Source organism: Eimeria acervulina, genomic scaffold, assembly GCF_000499425.1.
Source record: "Eimeria acervulina Houghton genomic scaffold, Eah_scaff86, whole genome shotgun sequence".
Classification (NCBI taxonomy): Eukaryota; Apicomplexa; class Conoidasida; order Eucoccidiorida; family Eimeriidae; genus Eimeria; species Eimeria acervulina.
The window spans coordinates 1-23259 of NW_013549555.1; the positions used below are offsets into that span (position 1 = coordinate 1).

General features: G+C 44.5%; 3 protein-coding genes across 3 annotated transcripts; 2 read left to right on the top strand and 1 right to left on the bottom strand.

Moving 5' to 3' along the window:
* Positions 1-13: 13 nt before the first annotated feature.
* EAH_00014550 (AGC kinase, putative) lies at positions 14-6230 on the top strand (the record flags this gene model as incomplete). Its single annotated transcript, XM_013394225.1, has 9 exons — positions 14-192; positions 470-615; positions 894-1041; positions 1332-1500; positions 1700-1791; positions 2730-2778; positions 3641-4196; positions 5915-5993; positions 6170-6230. The coding sequence occupies 9 exons, from the start codon at positions 14-16 to the stop codon at positions 6228-6230; spliced, it is 1479 nt and encodes a 492-aa protein (XP_013249679.1).
* Positions 6231-6297: 67 nt separating this feature from the next.
* Positions 6298-6972, top strand: EAH_00014560 (hypothetical protein; the record flags this gene model as incomplete). Its single annotated transcript, XM_013394226.1, has 2 exons — positions 6298-6468; positions 6844-6972. The coding sequence occupies 2 exons, from the start codon at positions 6298-6300 to the stop codon at positions 6970-6972; spliced, it is 300 nt and encodes a 99-aa protein (XP_013249680.1).
* A 3742-nt stretch (positions 6973-10714) lies between these two features.
* On the bottom strand, positions 10715-23034 carry EAH_00014570 (STE kinase, putative; the record flags this gene model as incomplete). Its single annotated transcript, XM_013394227.1, has 10 exons — positions 10715-14307; positions 14735-15076; positions 15387-15515; positions 15903-15980; positions 16424-16464; positions 17317-17429; positions 17959-18434; positions 18845-19008; positions 19541-19859; positions 19953-23034. 10 exons carry the CDS (start codon positions 23032-23034, stop codon positions 10715-10717), a joined length of 8337 nt encoding a protein of 2778 aa, XP_013249681.1.
* Positions 23035-23259: the final 225 nt, after the last annotated feature.

The window sequence follows — 23259 nt, forward strand, 5'->3', positions numbered from 1 at the left end:
TTATTAGGTAAACATGCTGGGAACCTTCCGTGATGATTATTATTTATACATCGTCATGGAGTACGTCATAGGAGGAGAATTTTTCAGCGTCTTGCGGAAAAATCGGCGCTTTGAGAACGACGCTGCGCGATTTTATGCAGCTCAAGTTACCACCATCTTTGAATATCTCCACGGCCGCAACATCATCTACAGGTTAATTAAACACCTTTCACCTAATACTCTTCGGTTATTCTGCCTGATTATACTCATATATATATATATATATATGCGTATGTATGTGTATGTGTATGTGTATGTTTATATATATATATATATATGTATATATATATGTACATATCCATGTATATATGTATATATATATATATGTCTATATATGCTTCTGTGTGCATGTTATATATATTATATAAATATGAACATATATATGTATATATATATATATATGAAGAGGCGATGTTGTTTGTATGCAAAGGGATCTGAAGCCAGAGAATCTGTTGGTGGATTCGGAGGGATATTTAAAATTAACAGACTTTGGCTTTGCAAAAGTTATCGAGACGCGCACTTACACTTTGTGCGGTACTCCTGAGTATATTGCCCCTGAGGTGCTCTTGAATAAGGGTGAGTGTTTATGTATATATATATATATATTTATTTATTTATTTATTTGTAATTATCTACAATCATAGTATTTTTATGCTTGTCCATGTAACTGTCAATATAATAAGGATAATTAACTGCCTTTAAATATCTGAACAAACCCTGAAAAATAAAGAAATGATAAAAAAATAAAATAAGAATAAAGTAAGAATAAAGATGTGTTTTTATATCTGCATATTTGTGTATTACTTTGAGGTGTACATACACCGCAAAGACTTGAATTTTTTTTGTATTTTCAGGTCATGGGAAGCCCGTAGATTGGTGGACAATGGGTATATTAATTTATGAAATGATTGTGGGGTATCCGCCTTTCTTTGATGATGAGCCAATGGGCGTCTATCAGAAAATATTAGGAGGCCGCATTGTCTTTCCTAAGTCTTTTGATAGGTTTGTTTAATCTACACAAAAATACTCACCTTTTATTGCTTACTTATTCGTCGGCTTGGTTTGGCTTTAGATACATTCAGACAGAGAGGCAGATGCATATATATATATAATATATATATATATATATCTATATATATAGACATATATATATATATATATAGATATATAGATAGATAGATAGCGTTATGTGCATGCACACCTATATAGCATAGCTTGGTGCTTCTTCTTCCTTCCCAAGTAGCTTGTGAATATGTTTTTGAATTATTATAAATTGTTTGTGTGTTTATTAGAAATGCAAAGATGCTCGTAAAGCGTCTGCTTACCCCTGACTTAACAAAGAGATACGGTAATTTAAAGAACGGCGTTGCAGACATCAAAGAACACAAATGGTTCGCTGGCTTCGACTGGAGTTCTTTGATGAAAAAGCAGCTCACTCCTCCTTATAAACCCGTATTTAAGGTAAGAGAAATATATATATATATAATATAATATATGCATATATATATATATATATATATATATATATGTTTGTAGAGTGAAGCGCCAAGAGAGACGCGTGGAAGAAGTTGCTTAACTATTTTATTTATTTATTTATTTATTATATATTTATTTAAAAGTATATTTATTAAAAATAAATATATTTTTATTTATTTCTCAGGCTATGGATGATACCTCCAACTTCGACACATACCCAGAGTCAACAGAACAACCCCCGCCAGTTACAGGCATGATGGATCCCTTCACTTCGTGGTGAGGCAGCAGCAGCAGCAGCAGCAACAGCAGCAGCAGAAGCAGCAGCAAACTCGTGGATGTATGCGCAAGTGCATTGAACTGCTGCTGCGCCGAGAGAGAGGCAAAGAAGAAGGCTCAGAGGGCCCAGCAGCAGCAGCTGCTTCACAGGAGAGAGAATAGAGGATTGGTAATAATGTAAGGCCTTCCGCAACGCATGCAAACAGAAAAACAAACAAATAAACAAACAAACACACAAACGAAGCTTCATGTACACATACGCGGTGTATATACCGTATACGCACATGCATACGCTTGCAGCTTGCAGCCAATTCCGAATGCATGCATGGATATACGAGACAGAAACATACGCAGGTAATGTATACACCGCATGCATACAACAAACAACAAATCACCCAGAAGGTGAATAATGCACGGGTATATATGCAGCACAAGCGCTCTCTACTACCCTTGCATAGGCGCACTGCACAGCATTTAATTGGATAAGCAACACATGTTCAGCTACATGCATATATCGTGCAGCTGCAGACACACGATAATCCTGCAGGCATATTAAGAAAAAGTTATTCTGTTGTTCTTTGTCACACCTGCTGGCGCTTTCCTCGCGTTTCTTCTGAAATATCTTGTAATGAAAACGCAAACGGGAAGAACCGGGTGGTTTGTTTCGAATTATTTAATATTCCCAATATTTGTCATTGGCTTTCCTCTGCAAAACCAGCAGGAGGCCAAGCAGAAACAGCAGCTGCTGCGAGCAGTATAAACGTGGATAAGTACATAAAGTTGAAGCATAGTGATAAATAAATGCATTAATAGTATTTATAATAATAAAAATAGTTGAACACAAACACAAAGGAGAGGTATACATGCATGCATTAAAAGAAACGCCACCTTATTCGTTTTGGCATGTTTCTTTCTTTAACTTCATGAACATGTTTCAGGTGTACAGACACCGTGAGCAAGTTGAAGAGGAAAGCTGTTCGTATTAGAGTAAATGTAACCGTTTTCGTTGCGATCTTCGGTTAATCCCTTCTTTATTTCCTTTTATAAACCAATTAAAATGATTGAATTCAACGTAGCGAGCACTTCACATGCAAATTCTCGCCTGAACAGACACTTAAATAGCCACGAACATCATCATCCATGGGCCTCTGAGATGTGTTCTGGGCAGCAAATATGTTTCGACTGCGTCGCTGAAACCCTGGAGAGGCATCTTCCTCCACTCCGGAAGTTGAATTTCATACAAGAGGTTTTGAACGCCTTGCAGCAACTGCCTGAGGATGCAGCTGGGCGCGTTTGCCATTACCTCTTGCATTCCACGACTTTCTTGGATTCCGTCGTGAGCATTCTTGAAAGAGATATAAATATATAATATTAAACGAAATGACTATCTGATGAACTCTGTTTTGTAGTTGGATGTACTGGGGAACGAAGACCTGATGAAGGATAGCGCAGGTTTCGGCTGTCGTGCATTTGAGTCAGCGATGCAGTATGTTTCGACTTGTGCAGAGCTCGCAGAAATCAACACCCCTAATGCATATATCACCTCTTTTCCCTTCTATTTGCAGTGCTGCTCTGTTCATAGATGAAGTGGCGTTCAAACACAACGCACAAGAACCTCCGTACAGCGAAGCAGCACTTGCAGCAAAGCTGCACAAGCGCCTGCTGCTTTCATCTGGCCCTCCTGGCCGCGTTCTGCTGCTGCTGCTGAAGCAGCTCTTATCGCAGCAGATGTTAGACACCTCTACACCTCCTGTGCTGCTTCAGGTAGAGAAGTTATAAACAAATAACAAAAGCCTCTTGGTTGTAATATCTTCTAATTGCTGCTGCTGCCAATTGAATTATTTCATAGGATCCTGAACTATGGGAGCGACTAACAGCTTCTCTTCCTGCTATCGCGAAAGCAGCTGCAGCGCCTGAGGCGGAGCTTACGCTTTGCTGCTTCTCTTCTATTCTGAAGACAGGAGAAGGCAGGGAGAGTGCTGCTGCTCTCGTTTGCTGCTGTTTACCGCACATTGCAACAGCGCTGCGGCTGCTGCCGCCAACGCATGCGCTGCTGCCTGTGCTGCTGCAAGCTGTTCTGGATTGCTATCAAGTGCAGCAGCTGAGTCCTCATGTGCAGCAGAATATGAAGCTGCTGCTGCAGCTGGGGGAGAGCTTTCAATCAATATTTGCCTCCGATGCAGCAAAGGCAGAGGTGCAGCAGCTCGCGCTGCAGCTGCTGCAGCACTTATTCATTACTCTGCCGCATGCATGCAAGGATGTCTTCATTGAGGAGATCTGCATCGTTGATTGGCTGCTTGAAGCAGCAAGGAACGGGAAGCCGATTGCACGAAAAGGCGTGCAGTGTCTGCAGCAGCACGTATTTAATTCTCCTGCTTTCTTGCAGCAGCACCACCTAGACGCAAGTACGCATGCATGCATGCATGCACTGCATGCTATCTGCACGTATACACCTGAATTCATTGCTGCTGCTCTTCAGCCTTCAACGCCCTTCTGTCGATCGCAAGAAAACGAGAAGACTGCTGCTGGCTTCTAGCAGCCCTCTGCATTCTCGTGGATTGCAAAGCTGTAAGTAAATGCAGCAGCATTTGCATGCCTATTCCTCTGAACAAAGCACAAAAAAAACAATTAAACAAACTCTTTCAGGATTGCTGGATACCCGATGAAAGGAAGCTCGCCGCTGCTATCAACGCTGCTGCTTCATCAATTTGCAGCCCCATTACTTTTTCTGCTTTTATTAGCTTAAAAGATATTGAAGAAGGCTTAAATAGAAGAAGACGCAGCAGCATTCAAATAAATACAACAGTCAATTTGGAGTGGGCTGTCAGTATTCTTTCTTTATCTGCACGACTCTTCCAGGGTAAACAAAAACACAAAAAGTATATTAAGAGAAAATAAACAAATGAAAAAACAAATAAACAAACAAATGCATGCAGCTTGCAGCGATGCCGCTTCAAGAAACCGTAGACCTGCAAAGCTGTGTCCCAGTCTATGGAAGAATATGTAAGAAGAAGCAAAAGAAATGCATGCGTTTTCATATTGTTATTTACCTCAACTTTCTTTCAGCTTGCACGACTTGCAGCAGCTAATAGCAGCACTCAAACAGACGGAGAACCGCTGGCCTGCTGCTGCTGTCAGCAGCAGTTTCTTCTCTCTTGCACAAATAATATTATCTCTCTTGCAAATCCACAGATGCGTTTGGAAGTCCCCCGGAGATGCAGAAGAACAGAGAGTTGTTCGAGAATGCCTTCCTCTGCATGCAAAGATGGCATTTGCTTTCTTCTTCACTTGGAGGGTCCGTTCAAATATATATCATGCATACATGCATGCATGCATGCGATATATATCATACATGCATGCTTCCTTGCATGTGATATATATCATGCATTCATGCTTGCATGCATGGATGCCTGCATGGGATATGTATGATGCATGCATGATTGCATGCATGTATGCATGCATGCGATATGTACCATACATGCATGCATGCATGCTTGCATGAATTCGCTGCACGCATACATGCAACGAATTCATCTTTGATGTATTTATTGCGGTTCGTTTAGGCTGTCTGCCCCGGTGCTGAAGAGGAGCAAGTTGTGTTTCTCAACAGAACTTTTTCTGTTTTCTTTGCAAGCAGCGAGGGCAGCAGTTTTCCAGTTGAAGTATTAATGGAGGCGAAGAGGTTTGTAAGCTGCGCAGGTGAGTATTTTAAATTGAATTTCTTTGTTGTTTTTGTTTATTAATCGCAATAAATCGTTCAGAGCGAAAGGGTATTATCGGGTAAATGCATCTTTTCTCTTCTACTTCTGCACAGGACTCATTGCAAACACAGACGGCTTCTCAGCCTTTTCTTACGTCTTAATGGGGCCCCAGCAACGGAATCTTCTTTGTCTTCGTCTGCAACAGAAACAAAACCCTCTTTTCTGATTACTCTGCTGCAAATGCTGCTTCAAGATTGGCCGGAGAAGAGAAATATAGAGGCTGTGGAGTGCGACATAGCCGCTGGAGTTGCAGAGCTGATGTCTCGAATAGGTAGACTGATGTTTAAAACACTTAATAATTAAATTTATAAATTAATAAAGGAATATTCAAATGCGGTGTATATTCACCTGTTATCTTGCAGGCGCTCCCACGCAGCAAATGCAAAACGCGACGCCGGACTTTGAAATAATTTCGATTTCTCTTTTGCTGCTTAGCAACGGGTAATTGCATTCATATAAAAGCAGAGGGAGATATATTAATTAATGATTAATGGATGCAGCTCAAACCTCAGCAACAGCCCCCCAGAGTTAAAGGAGTAGGTCCTCGGTTCGGTGCAGCAGAAGCTCTCATATGCATTTTTTATTTTCATGTTTCTTTCTTGCTGCTACTTCAACAGGGCAGCAGCATCTGTGCAACAGCTGCTTATAACGTCTTCCGTCTCCTCTTTGGTTCGTTGAAAAGCCTGTTGTTTGAGCTCCTTCATCTATATCTAAAGTTAACCCGGGTGTATCGCAGCAAAGCAGAATGAAATACCCTCGGGTTGTCCTTTGCTTAGCTGGAGTTATATTTAAACGCGAAGACTTCAAACAATTTACGCAAAACGCACTCCAACTCTTCTCAAAAGTCTGCTACTCCCTCAACTTCGCAGAGTGGAAACGGTGGGCGAACAACGCCTTCGCAAAACAAATAAGAGAGGTGAGACTTAATATATTTTTCTTTTTCAGTCTTTATATAGATATATATATATATATATACATATATATATACATGTACGTGTGTACGTGTTTGCATATGCTTGTCTATATTATATATATATGTACACGTACACACATACACGTATATATATATATATATATGTATATATATATATATATACAACTAAATGAGCACCTCTCGAGGTGCATGCAAATCCCTGTATGTAATACAAATACATGTATGTACTTGTACACACATATATATATATATGTATATTATATATTTAACTGTTTATACCTAAATATATATATTCATATGTACATATATCAGGCCCTGTGCGGTTTACTTGGCGTTGCGAACGGGTGTATATCGCAGGGCCGGCAGTTGGAGGGGCTGCGTCTTCGTTTGTCTCAGTTCGTGCAGAATGATATTCTTCTAAGCGGCGAGGGTTTGCTGCCTTTGTTTGCAGACTCAGCTTTAGTTTCCTTCCCGGTGCGCAGTTAACTCCTCTCCATATTAATGCAGCCCTAAGGGTTTAGGAGCCCTCATTGCTTGTTTCTGCATGCATGCATGCATGCATGCATGCATTTGCATGCAGCAAATAAATAGATTCATTTGATTATATAAACTCTCGCAGGCGCTGATGAATGAAGTGCTGCTAGAGGAAGCTAACTCCCCTCACTGGCAGCCGGAGAGCGCTATCTGGATCTTCTCCCAGCTGCAGCAACAGAGTCATTTGCATGCATGCAGCAGCAATGAAGTGCTGCTGCAGCTTCTTAGCCGGTGTATAGCAGCAGAAGGTGAACGGCCTCAAGGGCAAGACAATTTGAAAGCAACAGCAGCAAATATAACTCTAGCGATTCAGGTAGGTATATGCTGCTGTCTGCTTTTCGCTGCTTTGTTTATTCTTCTTTATTATAACATACACCTCCAGGTCTCTTCACTTTTGCTTATTAATGATAAAGCTTTGGATGGAGGGAAGGCGTTGAGGATCGCTATGAGGCTGCATCAGCTTGCGGGGGTTGTTGCTTTATTTTCTTCATCATCATCATCATCATCATCATCTTCTTCTTCTTCTTCTTCTTCTTCTTCTTCTTCTTCTCCTTCTTCTTCTTCTTCTATTGATGCTGCAGTGAGTTTAATTCTTTTGTGTTCGCTGCTAGCTGACTGAAGACTAAATCTCTTCAACTTCCTGTCCCTCTCCTTCTCAGGGCAGCCAATCCATCATCACCGGTTTCCTCGCCGTCGTTCTTCAGTGTTTGTTCGTTTGCTGCAACGGAGCCCACGAAAGAGGTACTCTACCAACAACAGCAGCAGCTGCTGCAGCAACAGCTGCTGCTGCTGCAGCAAATCTGCATGCATTCGATTCCTCTCATCTCACTCTGTGCAGCTGCACATTCTCTCCGGCGTTCTTCACATCTTCTCTTTGTTATACGAAGAAGCATCAGCGCGATCAGAGACAGCCCAGCGCAGGCAACAGAAGAAGGAGCGGCTCTGGCGTTAACTGTCTTAGCTTTGCTGCTGATGCAGTCATCAGTGAGCAACAGAAAGATATAAATAAAAATATTAATAAGAATAATAGTTATAATAAATCGTAGTCTATCATTTCTAGGTGTATCCGTCGGTAAGCAGCAGGCAGAAGAAGAGAGCAGCAAATAAATCTTTTCATAATAATTCATCATTAATAATTCATAGTTATTATTAAACACCAAATATAATATCATTGCATGAGGCTTTAATTAATATGTTTTCTTCTTTCTTTAATACAGGAAGCAACTGAGCAACTTCCTGAACCGCTTCTTGCAGCAATACGAAATCCTCTATGCGATAATTACCCTTCAATGAACAGCAGCAACACAAACAGCAGCAGCAGCAGCAGCAGCAGCAGCAGATGGTTGGATCAGGAGTCTTACGGTTTTTTACTGAGTTCGCATGTTGGCGAGAACATCCGCTCGGGTGTCTGTTTGTTGTTGTCTGCTGTTTTTACTTTTCAGGTATTTGTTTGCATTTGCATTAATCAAATAAAAGAGACATTTGTTTAATTAACAAACAAATGGATAGGCTGGAAGATATTCTGATGAAGAAGTTGTTCTATTGATTTCCCAGTGCATCAGCGCAGCAGCAGAAGTAAGTTTAATAAGAAACAAAGAAAATAATAATAATAATAATAATGCAGTTTATCTATGTTTGCTCGGCTCTGATTATATCTCTTGCCTCAGAGCTGGACAGACACCGCAGCAGACGCTTCTATCTTGTGTCTCTGTTCTATCTTCACTTGCGGCTCTATCAACAGCCTTCTTCGTAGTTGTTTAATCAGCACCACCTTCTCCCTCTTGCCTCTCTGCAACAAATATCTCTTCTCACCCCCTGCGCAGCAAGCAGCAGCAGCAGCAGCAGCAGCACCAGCAGCAACTGCAGCAGCAACAGCAGCAGCAAAAGCAGCAACAGCAGCAGCTGCTGCTGCTGCTGCAAGAAAACTCAGTAGAGGCCCTCGCGCTCTGTTGGCAGTCATGGTGAGCATACCTTCACTGTATTGCTGCTGCTTCTTTGTCTATATCTATTTTTTATTATTATTTTAATTTATTTTTCTTTCACCTGCAGCTCTCTCAAGCGAACGCCATTTGGTTTTGCAGTCGACCTCTCTGTACACCTGAGGTAAGCCATAGTAAACGGGTGTTTATTATTATTATTATTATTATTATCTTTGCTTGTTTATTATTATTGTTAAGGTAATTGTTATTGAAGTACTTCTAAATAATAGACAAGAAGGGGCGTTTAAACATTCTCTTTTTCTTTGTTTATTTTTCTTCTTTTCTTCCTCTTCAGATAAAACAAGAAATTCAAAATATTGAACGCAATTCAACAAATGCAGCCTCTACAAAAGCAGGGGCCCGGCTGCTACTCCGCACTCTGCACGGTCAAGAGGAAGTATCTGCTGCTGCTTCTGCAGCTGCTGCAGCAACAATTGCAGCAGCAGCACCACCACCACCAGCTGCTGCCGCTTCATCAGGAGATATTACTAGCTGCTCAGGTGTACAGGCACCTGCGCACCAGTGCAGCACGCAAGACGAAATACGCAAGACTGGCGCCGCATCATTTCCTTCTTTCTTCTTTCCGCCGGTCTCTGCTGCTGCTGCAGAACAAACAAGAGGAGCAGCAGCAATCGAAAGCGCACTTGAAGTTCTTCTGATACGAATCTTGCCAGCAGCGAACACCGCAGCGGGTGCTGCTGCTGCTGCTGCTGCTGCTGCTGCTGGCGCCCCCAGTGCATGCATATAACATCAACAGCCCCAAATGCATGCATGTTGTCTCCACCCCTTAAAGCAGCAGCACCTTTTGAAGCTTTCTCTTATTCTTTTCTGTTTAGAGACAGAAATGAAGAAACAATACAGGAGAAAGACAAAAGAGATATACACTTAAAAGCACTAAATATTATTCTTAGGTCTGGCCTCCTTAATAAAATCTTTATGAAAAATACTCTCAACAAAATATATTGCTGTTGTATCCATCAAAAATATATTAATTTAAATATATACAAAATACACATTATTATTTGTTTCGTAGTATGCTGGCTACTCTGCTCAGTAAAACGAGTAAGAGAAACAAACTCTCTCTCTTCCTAAGCATATAAATAAACAATAGTATCATAGACAAACAAACTTCTAACTGCATTTAAATATTTATTTTATTTTCATTTGGCTCTCAGCCCTTCTAAACAAACATCAAATTATCTATGCGATAACAATCGAAGAAAACGCCGCACAAAGACAAATGAAGAAATCTCTCTGCATTTATTTAGAGGGGTTTCATAATACACATTATTAATTTGTAAGCTATCTCTATTCTATATACGCTATAGCTGATATATATATATATATATATACACGCATATAACTGCATGTGTATATGATAAATGTATATTTATATGTATATATATATATATAGGCGTCTATTCTACATTATTCATATGTCGGTTAACTGCCCAAACAAAACTGCAAAAGAAGCCTCAAATGAAGAGCGTGTTAATTTTCTTTTTTGTTGATGAGTGCGAAGAGCAGATTTTAGAGAAATAATAATAAAAGTCAACGAGAAAAAATCAAAGACGAAAAACACCCAAATAAGAAACACCCTACACGGCTCCCTGCACTCAGCTGCATGCATGCATGCATGCAGCAATATGCATGCATGCAACGCAATCTGCATGCATGCAACGCAATCTGCATGCATGCACTAGAAGGCGCGCATTTCAGGGCTGTGTGTACGGGGGTTGAAATGCGTTGTCCGCTGCGAAGGGAAAGTAAACATCGGGAGGGTTTGTAATAATCTGCTGCTGCAGCGGTAGCTGCACTGGCCGCTGCAATTGCTGCTGCAGCAGCTGCTGTTGTTGCAGATGCTGCTGCTGCAGCTGCTGCTGCTGCAGCTGCTGCTGTTGCAGTTGCTGCAGCTGCAGTTGCAGGTGCACTGGCAAGCTTGGGGCTGCATGCATATCCAGAGGCGCTTCTCTTATAAACAATGCTGAGGCATTCTCTGGGCCTCCCCAGGGCGTCTGTTGTTGAAGAGAGTTCGGCACAAAGGCACCAAACGAGTTGCTGCTTCTGCTGCTGCTGCTGCTGCTGCTGCTACTGTCAAGAGGAGCTGCAGGGGGGTAATACTGCGCAGCAGACGGGCGAGGGGGAAAGGGTAGGCCCCAAGGAGGAGGCAGCAGTTGTGGGTTTGAATCGCTGAGCTGTACAGACACCGCAGGGAAAGAGGGCCACTGGCCGCTGTAAACCGGCGCACCCAGCAGCTGCTGATTGCCGCTGCTGCTGCTGCTGCCGCTGCTGCTGCTGCTGCTGCCGCTGCTGCTGTATACCAAAGGCCGTTCAGTCAATGGGTGGTAATGAAGAGCCGCAGCTGCATCAATTTGTTTTTGTTTGGCGCTGCCTACGTCTTCAGCAAAAGACAGAAATTTAATCTGCTCGCACGAACCCGTAGCCAGCACGCGGCGCGGCTCCCTCCCGACTGCTGCTGCAGCAGCTGTTGCAGCAGCAGCAGCAGCAGCTGCTGCTGCTGCTGCTGCATGCTGTTCAGTCCTCAGCTGCTGCAGATCTGAACCACTACTGCTGCTGCTGCTGCTGCTGCTGCAGTAATGATGCCCCGGGTAGACGCCTCCGTCGGTCCTGCGTCTGCCGCTTCTCCGTGTTGAATTTTCTGCTGTCTCTTCTCTGTTTGCTTCATCGCACTCAGTGGGCCCCTCTACCGCGTTAATATTATTAATATTGCTGCTGCTGCTGTTTAAAGCCAGCAAACGGAGAGCAGCAGGACGCCCTGGGGTTCTGGGGGGGGCCTCCAGCATAAGGGGGCCCCCCCCCTCCCCTCGTGCGAGATAACTAGCAGCAACGCTGCTGGCATCACGGCTGTCTCCTTGTGCTGCAGCAGGTGCTGCAGCAGATGCTGTTGCTGCAGCTGCAGCAGCAGCAGCAGCAACAGCGCCTCCTTCGCTGGCGGATGGGTACAGCAAACGCCACAGCCAATTCACAGGGGGGGGAGAGGCCTCCTTGCTGCTGCCCCCTCCAGGCCCCTCAACCTCAGAAACAGCAAGTTGCTGCTGCTGCTGCTCCTCTTGCTGCTGCTCTTGCTGCTGCTCTTGCTGCTGCTCTTGCTGCTGCTGATTTCCTTCGTGAACCTCCGTATGAGTAGCAGCAGGGCTCTGACTGGCGTCTCTCTCGTCTTCTGGAGCAGAAGGAGGGACAGCAGCAGCAGCAGCAGCTTCTACAGCAGCAGCAGCAGCAGCAGGATCTGCAGCAGCAGCAGCAGCAGGCGCTGCTTCTGCTGCCTGGGGCTCTGCTGCTGCAGCAGTCTGCTGCAGCCGCAAAGGCCTCGAGATACCCGTATGTTCAGCCAGCTGCGCGATGCCGTCGATGAGGCGTCTGTACACCGGAGGACCCCCCAACCATCCTTTAGATTCTTCTGCTTCCTTTCCTGTTTCTGCTGCTGCTGCTGCTGTTGCTGCTGCTGCTGCTGCTGTTGGTGTTGTTGCTGGTGATTCTGCTGCTGCTACAGACTCGTGCGTCGGCGACGTTTGCTGCTGCGGGTGGCTGAGGCTGCTGCTGCTCGGTGCAGCAGCAGCAGCAGCAGCAGCAGCCGCTGCTGCTGCTGCATGCAGTGCAGACTCCGCGGGGGTTATGTTTACTTCTGCTGCTTGCAGAGTATTATTATTATATTCATTTTTCTGGTTATTGTTTGTTCTCTCTTCTACTTTAAATGTCTGCCAGTTGTTTATTTGTTTTACGCTGTCTTTTTCTATCGATACCCCCGCAGCCTCTCCTGCACACCCTAATCCCCTTGCTGCTGCTGCAGCTGCTGCTGCTGCGGCTGTTTCGCCCGTCGGTACTTCCCCCTGGTGCTGCAGCTGCTGCTGCTGCTGCGTTGCTGCAGGGACGCCGAGGGGCACGCCTAAGCTGTCTCGGTTTGTCGCAGAGTTGGTGTTTATTATTTGTTTATTGCTGCTGCTCTGTGCTTCTTTATTTATTTTAAATGCTTCTGCTGCTGCTGCTGCTGCAATTAATCCGAGAGACGGAGACCTCGCTGGCTGCACAGTGGGGCTCTCCAGCAGCTCGTAAAACTGATTGGAAGCACATCGCTCTTCTCCTGCTGCTGCTGTTGCTGCTGCTGCTGCTGCTGCTGTTGCTGCTGCTGTTTCTGCTGATGCTGATGCTGCAGTTGCTGCTGCTGCTGCTGCTCCTATTGCTGCTGCTGCTGTTCGGACATCAGGTTTGCTGGCGGATGATGCGTCTGCAAAGAGATGCGCTGCAGCAGCAGCAGGAGCAGCAGCAGTAGGAGCAGCAGCAGGAGCCAGGTCTTCTCCTAGGGCGTATTCTTGTAAGACAGGAGCGAGCGTTTCCTGTTTACTGCTGCTGCTGTTGCTGCTGCTGCTGCTGCTGCTGCTGCTGCTGCTGTCAGCTGCGTTCCTAGTTAGCAATGCGGGGTCGTACAGCTTTGCATTTACTTCGTCTCCCCACCTCTCCCTTCTTCCCCCGCTGCAGCTGCTGCTTCTGCGTGTGCTGCTGCTGCTGCTGCTGCTGCTGCTGCTGCTGCTGCTGCTGCAGTGCGCAGGAGGAGGGTCTGGTTCTGCTGCTGCTGCTCTTGTAAATAGGCTGAGGATTTTGTCTGCACCCTTAACAATTTTTGTTTGTTTTTCTTCTTTTTCTTTTTTATTTTTTTTTATTTCGCGAGTTTTGCGGAAGCGTCTGATAGCCCCAGCAGATTCAGCAGCAGCAAACATACTCGCGTTCCTGATAGGGGCTCTCCATGGCTCTACCATGCTGCTGCTGCTGCTGCTGCTGCTGCTGCTGCTGCTGCTGCTGAAGCCAACGCCTGGCAAACCTGCTGATGCTCCGCGGCGAAGCGGGAAAGAAACCCCTCCTGCTGCTGCTGCTGCACCTGCTGCTGCTGCTGCTGGACCAGTGACAGCCAAAGGAGCAGCAGGAAGAGACGAAGAAACGCCAGGCGGAGTTTCCACGGTGGCCTCTGCTGCTGCTGCTGCTGTTGCTGCTGCTGCTGCTGCTGCTGCTGCTGCTGGCTCTCCTTCTGATTCTGCCGGTTTAGCTGTTTGAAATGCAGAGAAGAAAAATGAGAAAAAAGATCGAGACGATCGCTGAGGAGCGGAAGCTGTCTGCTGCTGCTGCTGCTGCTGCTGCTGCTGCTGCTGCTGTTTGCTGTCTGTACTCTGCGGCTTGTCTGCAGCAGCAGCAGCATCAGCAAGTGGATCTTGTGCGAGTTTGCTGCCGTCCTCCCCGTCAGCCTCTTTATATTCACCTTCAGCAGCAGCACCTTCTGCTTCGGTTTTCAAGTTACTACCTGCAGCAGCAGCAGCAGAAGCAGCAGCAGCAATAGCAGCATCAGCAGCAGCAATGGAGCAACCGTATGCAGCCAGTTGTCTACAGCAGAATTTAATTTATTTGTGCTGCTAAGCAGCAGCACCTCTTTTTATTGTGTGCACTGCTGTTCTTTGTCTTTGTTTGTTTGTCTGTATATCTGTTTGCTTATTTATTTATTTATTTATTTATTTATTTGCTTCTCTGTTTATCTGCTTGTCTGTCTGTCTATTTATTTGTTTGTTTGTTTGCCCGACTCTGCGTACGCGTGTCCGCTCGTTTATTAAATCAAACTAAATTAAATTAAATTAAATTAATTGAAGCAATTAATTACGTTAATTAATTTAAATTAAATTAATTTACTCTGCTTATTTAATATCTTTCTGTTTATTCTTTTCGTCGCGGCTTACTTCCGTCTGTCTTTCCTTCTGTAGCAGCAGTGCTGCTGCTGGCTGAGGGCTCCAGCGAGTATGCAGCAGAGCTGCTGCTGCTGTTGCTGCTGCTCTTGATGGTGCTTTTATTATTCTTGCTGCTGCGTCTGCTGCATTCACTTCTTTCGCTGCTGCTGCGGCGTTTGCTCCTGCTGCGTCTACGACTTTTCTTGCTGCTTTTCCTCGTGCTGCTGCTGCTGCTGCTGCTTCTGCTTGTGCTGCTGCTGCTACTTCTGCTGCTGCTTCTGCTGCTGCTGCTGCAAGGGTGAAGCCCTTCTTGAACCGAAGAAGTAATAGACTTCCTCTCAGCGCTACCAATGCCTGCACACAAACACAAAAATAAAGAAAAACAAAAATACGTCAAATGCAGCAGCAGCAGCAGCAGCAGCAGCAGCAACAGCCCTAGCAGCAAGAGCAGCAGCGGCAGCTCCTACTGTTGCACGCATAAATAAATAAACAAAAAAACAAATAAACAAACAAACTAAACAAATAAACAAACAAAAAAAATGACTAACGAAATAACTAAACAAATACACAAATTAAGCAAACAAATGAGCAAATAAATAAACTAAATAAACAAATAAACAAATAAACAAACTAAACAAACAAATAAACAAATAAATAAACAAACCTGATCCCCAGTTGTGCAGTCGTGAGGCTGCGAGAAGACAGCGAGAAGAAGAAGAAGCAGAGAGAGACGAGGATGTCTTTGAGCCTCTCCAGCTGTTAATATAACCGACTACTGTCGATATAACAGAGTCTAAGCACACAAACAAATACAAAAATATTCATATACTTCTTTTCTTTGTAAATCAACAAATTCTTGCTTCTTCATCTACTACTCACGAGGCTCCTGTGTGTTTATGTTTATATATATATATATATATTATATAATATATATGTCTACATAATATATATATACATATATATATGTTATATTACATATATGTATACACATAGATGTGCTTCTACTTATGCAGACGCGCATACATGATATAAATAAATTATATATATATACAATTCAATAACTGTACATTATAAGTAAGCATGCATAGACATAAATAAATATATATAAATAAATCTATATAAATAAACAAATAAACAAACATATATATATATATATTAATTAAAAGAAGAGAAGGCTGACGCTGTCTCTGCCCGTTGAATGTCTCCACCGCCTCCTGCACCTCCGCGTACGACTGTGGGCGTCGCCCCGAGCAAAACTCTGAAGAACAAATAAATAAATAAATAAATAAACAAATAAATAAATAAATAAATAAAATTAAATATATAAATAGATAAACAAATGAAATACAATAAACGGCATTTATAACGCCAAGGCGACAAACAAAGAAAAAACAAAAAATAAAATAAAACCCTGGAACAAATAAATGTTTTGTATATAAACGCGTAAATATAATACAATAAACAAATTATAAACAAATAAATAAATTAAAACAACAAATTATTTTAAAATAAAAATAAGAAGACATCAGAAGGCAAACAAACAGCCAGTAGATGTAAACAAATAAATATACGCATTAAAAACAAAACATAAATAAATATAAACAGCAAATACATATATAAATAAACATATATTATATATATAATAATATAAAGATAAAAATATAAAACTACTTAAATATAAATATAAACAAGACAACTTACTCTTAAAAAAGGGATGATTCAATAACTCTTCCGCCGTCCCCCTGCAAGTTAAAGACAGACAAAATAAAAAACAAATTAAATTAAAGTAAATTAAATTTAATTAAATTAAAAAAACAGCTTTAAATTTAGATTTATACATTAAGCAGCCACATATGCATGCATGCATGCCTTTGTCCGCGGCATACGCATCTAAATATATTATAAAGTGCAGCTAATATATGTAAACATATAAATATATAATATACCTATAGATCTATTTACAATATATATATATACATATATATATACATATATACATATATATATATATATATACTGTATGCAGACATACTACGGATATATATACACTTATAAAAATAAAGGTGCGAATGTACAGACATTTAAATTATATGTAAAGAGGAGACGCCTAGAAGACTATAAACTGCACAAATAAATAAATAAATATAAATAAATATATATATACATGTATATATATATATATATATAAATGATGATACACTTACGTACGGCATATTTAGTGAAAACAGAATAAACACAACACCATTATGAATGCATGCAATCCATTTATACACAACAATACGCATCGCATATGCATATATATATATATGTCTATATATATATATATATATATGTCTATATGCACATATAGAATATATTCTTCAGAACGCACATACACAATATATATATATATATATTGCATACACGCATTATACATACATGGATGCCAATACACATATATGTATTATAGGTAGTTATATATATATATGTATATATATATATATATTTGTGTATACATTTATCTTCATATATACAATGATATTAAAACCATATAAAGCAAAATAGAGGTGCGCATACAGCTGAGTGCAGAGGCGACTGCGCATGCATTAAAATACCTTTCTTTAGGATTCTTTCGAAGACACTTTTCAAGAAAATAACAAAATGTCTTCTCATAACCTTCATTCAAATTAATGCGGGGAGCCGGCCCATAGACTATGAGGTGCATCAGCTGCAGCAGAAGCAATAAAACAAACTAATAAAATAAACAAATTCAATTAAATTAATACAAACTAAATTAAATTAAATAGATAAAAATCGTGTTACTACCGTTGTGCACTCATTTAGGCGTACAACAGAAAGGAAAAACAGCAGCAAATGCAACAGCAGCAACAGCTGCAACAGCAGCAACAGCAGCAGCATCACAATGAGAACGTAGCATTTCTTAAGTTGTCCTCATATCTCCTTGACTATATATCTACATATCTATATGTACACACACGTGCACATACATACGCGCATATCCATATATATATATATGCATACTCTGTACCCACTATTAACTGTTTCATATAAGAATAAATACGTTTTCATATATTGTATATGTACACATAATGCATATATATATACAATAAACATAATATGCGTTTTCTACTGCACATATATGAATATGTAAAATAAGCAAGTATACGTATATATACATATAGGATATATATATATATATATATATATATATTAGGTGTATATACACCTCGCGTTACCTTATCTAATTTTAGTTTGCTGGGCCAAGGCAGTCTGCCCATCGCCAATTCAAAGGCGGTGATGCCTAGAGACCAAATATCTACTTCGCACCCGTACATATTTGCTGTTGCTGCTGCTGCTGCTCCTGCTTCTGCTGCTGCTGCTGGTGCTGCTCCTGCTGCTTCTCCTGCTTCTGCTGCTGCTGTTGCTGCTGCTGCTGCTTCGGATGGTGCTGCTGCTGCGGCGAGGTCGCTGAGGGCTGCTGCGCCTCCTCCTGTAACGGCTTCTGCTGCTGGTGGTGGTGATGCTGCTGCTGCTGCAGGTGGTGCTGTTGCTGCTCCTTCTGCTGGTGCTGTTCTTGCTGCTGCTGCTGCTGTTGCTGCTGTTGCTGCTGCTGCTGCTGCTGCAGGATCCGACCTGCACGAACGGCGGAAGTAAGCAGTCGCCACTTCGGGGGCCATCCACTGCGGCGTCCCTGCAAATTCTTCATCTTTGTCTGCATCACCCCAACAAACAAATTAACTAGCTAATTAATTAATTAATTAATTAATTAGTAAAGATATATATATATATATATTTGTTTGTTTACTTATACATGTATATATATATATATATATATATATATATATCCTTCCGCAGATATTTCTACATTCACTCAGCCATTCATATTATATATATATATATATATACATACATATAATATATATATATAATTTACAGGCAAACAAAAATTAAATATAAGCATATTCAAGCATGAATAAATAAACGAATAAATAAACAAGTTCATGCATACATATACATGCATATATATATATATTATATATATACATATATATAATATATATATTTATTTATTTAATTTATATTTATATTTATAATGCAGAAGTGCTGAGATGGAGGTCTCACCGCTGAGCACAGAAATACCGAAGTCAATTAATTTGGCTGTTCCCGATTCACTCAGCAAAATATTTGCAGCCTTTAGATCGCGGTGTATGCACACCTCCTTCTTTATCTTTCCTTCAGGCCCCACCTCGCGTCCGTGCAAATACACCAAAGCCGAAAGCACATCTCTGTAAAACACACACATATACACTTCAACATGCATGCATGTAGTATGCATGCAAGTAGTATGCATGCATGCAGTATGCATGCATGTACTATGCATCCATGCATGCAGTATGTATGCAAGTTGTATGCATGCATGCAGTATGTATGCAAGTAGTATGCATGCATATTACTTGCATGCATGCATGCATGCATGCATAGAGTAGACGGCAGGAGAACGACCAGAAGAAAAATGTGAAGTTGAAGATGAGGCCAAAAAGGAAGACAAAATAATAAAACAAAACAAATCAGTCAGACAGTAAAATTATATAAGAACACGTTGCAGCGAAGTCTAAACAGCTGCAGCAGCAGCAGCTGCAGCAGCATCAGCATCAGCCGCAGCAGCATCAGAATCAGCCGCACCAGCATCAGCAGCAACATCTGCAACAGCATCTGCAGCAGCATCAGCATCAGCATCAGCAACAGCATCAGCATCAGCCGCAGTAGCATCTGCAGCAGCATCAGCAGAATTAGCAGCAGCAGCAGCAGGCAGCGTACTTGAGTAGGTGTGCAATGATATGTTCAGGCAGAGGCCCTGCAGATTTATAGAGGTCCCTCAGGGAGCCCCCAGGCAGAAACTCAGTAGCAAAAACAACGTAGGAGGGCGGCCAAAGAAATGCTTCGTAGAATTTAACTACATTTTCATGCTGCAGCTGAGATAAAGCTTTTGTCTCTGCCAGCACCCGCTGCAGATACCGCAGCCGCCCGCTGCTGTCTGTACACTGCGCATGCAAAGCCCCCTCAATATCTATTATCTTCAAAGCCACTTCATCTTCCTCCATCTCCACACAGCCAGCATCAGCCTCCTCTTCGCTACCTGTGCATACACCCGAAGAAAACGCACCCATAGCTGCACATACACCTGAAGAAGGCGCACCGGAAGCTGCACATACACCTCAAGAATGCGCACCGGAAGCTGCAGATACACCTGAAGAAGACGCACCGGAAGCTGCAGATACACCTGAATCTCCCTCAGTCTTTACAGTGGGTGTAAACCGCTTCGCTCTGAAAACAGCGCCGTGGGCTCCACGACCTACAACCTCCTCGACTGAGTAAAAGCAGCTAGCACGTGCAGCAGCCTCTGCTCTCCGAGCCCTCAACCCTGCTTCTGCTGCTGCTGCTGCTGCTGGTGCTGCTGCGTCGGCGCAAGCCCCAGCACCTGCTCCTGCTGCTGTTCCTGCTCCTGCTGCTCCTGCTGCTGCTCTTTCCTCAGGGGCCGCATCAGAAGAAGAAACATCTTCAAGTGCTGCTTCGCTCGCTGCAAGTCGAGAGCCGATGGGAGGGTGGCTGTCCGATGTAGGTGCAGCAGCAGCAGCAGCAGCAGCATCTGCTGTTGCTGCAGCTCCTGTAGGTGCAGAGTGCCTGCACGTGAGATCCATCTGCTGCTGTTGCGTCCCCCCTTCTGCTGCACTGCCGCTGCCGCTGCCGCTGCTGCTGCTGTTGCTGCTGCTGCTGTTGCTGCTGCTGCTGCTGGTGGCCTCTCTCTGCAGCAGCAACAACGCCTGTGCATCTCCGTCTTCGTGCTGCAGCCCTCCAAACCCGTTGTGTAGCTCGCAGCCAGGAGGGAAGCTGCTGACAATCTTTGCAAGACATCTCTCAACTCCTTGAACAAAATGTTCCACTCCTTTTCCTCCCGCTTGCTGTTCTAGGGGTTTGCTGAGGGGCTGAGGGTAGCATAGCCCCACACCCAACTCTGTCTGGTTCTCGGCTGTTGCTGCTGCTGCTGCTTCTGCTTCGGCTGCTGCTGCTGCTGCTGCTGCTGAAGCTGCTGGTTCCGTCGCTGTACGACAGGCATCGCCCTCCCCAGAGCTGCCTCCTCCTGCAACGCGAGAAGCTGCTGCAGTGTATGTGCTGCTGCTCCAAGGCAGAGACGCACCACCACTCAGCAGCAAATTATCTTCACCTTGTGCCTCCCCTGCACTCTGCCCCGCCCCTTGCGGGGGCCCCAGAGAGAAGCCCCCTCCTAAGGGGGCCCCCCCGGAGGGGCCCCCAAGAGGGGGGGCCCCAAGAGGGGGGCCCCCAAGAGGGGGGGCCCCAAGAGTGGGGCCCCCAAGAGGGGGGGCCCCAAGAGGGGGGCCCCCAAATGAGGGGCCCTCATCAACTGAACTGGGGGGGCCCCCAAGAGGGGGGCCCCCAAGAGATGAATAGGTAGGGCCCTCAGCAGGGGGGCCCCCAAGAGATGCGCTGGGGGGGGCCCAAACAGGGGGGCCCCTCTGTGCACCTGCATTCAGGAGATGGCTGAGGGAAGGCGAAGAGGAGCTGCAACGACGCTGAGAGGAGATGAAGTTTGTAGATCTTCGGTGACTTGTTTTAACACAGCATGTAGACGCAGACAGCTGCTGCTGCTGCTTCAGATGGTCCTGCTGTTGCAGCTGCTCCTGCTGCTGCTGCTGCTGCTGAGAGCCACAGGACGGGCTGTGGCCTCTGCGTCCACTGCCGCTGCTGCTGTCTCTCGAAACGGCGACGCTGCTGCACGGCACGGCAGCATCAGCACCAGCAGTTGCATCAGCAGTTGCAGCAGCAGCTGCTGCAGCCCGTCTGCTGCTGCATGCTGCAGCGGCCTGTTCCCCCTTGGTGGGGGGAGCGCCACTGGTGATGAGAGAAGGGCAAGAAGCGCGTCGAGGCAGCAGCAGAGATGAAGAAGGCTGCTGCAGGTTTGCTGCGTCTACCTCATGATACACCGCAGGTAGAGAGAGCTGAAAGCTGTAGCCTATCCCCTGCTGGTCTTCTGGATCGTCAGCCTCTTCTGCTGTGGCCTCCTCTCCAGCAAGTGAGAGAGCAGCAACTGATGCTGCAGCAGCAGATGCAGCGGCAGCAGATGCTGCAGCAGATGCTGCAGCAGATGCAGCAGCTGCAGATGCAGCAGCAAACGCTGCGTCACTCGCGTTATCAATAGCAGCGCTCTCTGCTGCAGGAAAAGGTGCAGCTGCAACAGCAGCAGGACCAGCAGCTGCTACCGCTGCTACTGTTGCTGCTGCTGTTGCTGCTGCAACTGCTGCTGCCTCGGGAACAGCTGCAGCGGAGGGAGCAGCAATAGCTGCCCTTTCTGGGGCAGCTGCGGCTGCAGCAGCAATATCAGGAGGCTCATCTGCGTCAGCTGCAGATGAGGAGGAGAGGTTGAATGGCGGCAGCTCCTGCTGCTCCTGCTGCTGGTGCTGCAGGTGCTGCTGCTGGTGCTGCTGCTGCGCATAAGCATACGGGGGCCCTGGAGGCCCTTGGGGAGCGTCTGCCTGCTGTGTGTTGTTTGTTTCCTCGTCCTGAGAGCAGCCTGCTTCGCTGCGTTGTACGTACACCGCAGGTTCAGCCGAAGAGCTGCGGGGCCCCTTTTCTGAAGCTGCACATTGGTTGTTTTTTGCGTCTGAGTTGAGGGAGCTGCAGCGAAAACGAGAAAAGGAGAGCTTATTGAATTTGCTTGAAAGGGAAATAAGGGGAAGTCTGCTGCGCCTGCAGCGATATGACGTGGAGGCAGAAGATGAAGGACCCACCTCAGGAGCTGAATGGGCCCTCGCTACTGCTCCTGGAGGTGCTGCAGCTGCTGCTGCTTCTGCTGATTCTCCTGCTTCTGCCTCTGCTGCTGTTGCTGCAGCTGTTGCTGCAGCAGCTGCTGCTAAAGAAGGCGAGACGGTGCCGCTGCACGGTTCTGAATATACGTCTGTGCGGCTGCGTATGTGCTGTCTGTATGAAGGGCAGTCGACTGGTAATGATCGATGTCTTTCTGCTGCTTCACTTGACCCGTAATAAGTGGTATTATGATTCTGAGGGGAAGTTGAAGGAGGGTTGAAGCCCCGTGAACACCTAAGCGAACGCCATAGGGGGGCCCCTACCTGCGAGAGGAAGGCGCTGCGGAAAGTGTGCTGCTGCCGCGATGTAGGTAAACTGAAGCTTCTGTTGTTTCCCCTGAGGGAGGGAGATGAAGCTGAGGAAGGGGGCCCTGCTGCATTCCTGCTTGAGGAGAGCTCTCTGATGTGTAGTCTTGGGGTGCTGATCGACATTTCTCTGTCTAAACACCTTTACGCACCCACAGATAAAGGCGAAGAGAAGGCTGAAGAAAACCCGAGCATGAGGGCGGGAGAAGATGAAAATCAGAAGAAACTTAAATCGGCTCCTGCAGGCAGCAAGCAGCATGTTCACGTGCTGCTAAGCTGCACATGCAAGGCGATTGATTTTTTAAGAAGAAGTGCTGAATTCTGCATAAACACCTGAAAGGAAGATATGAA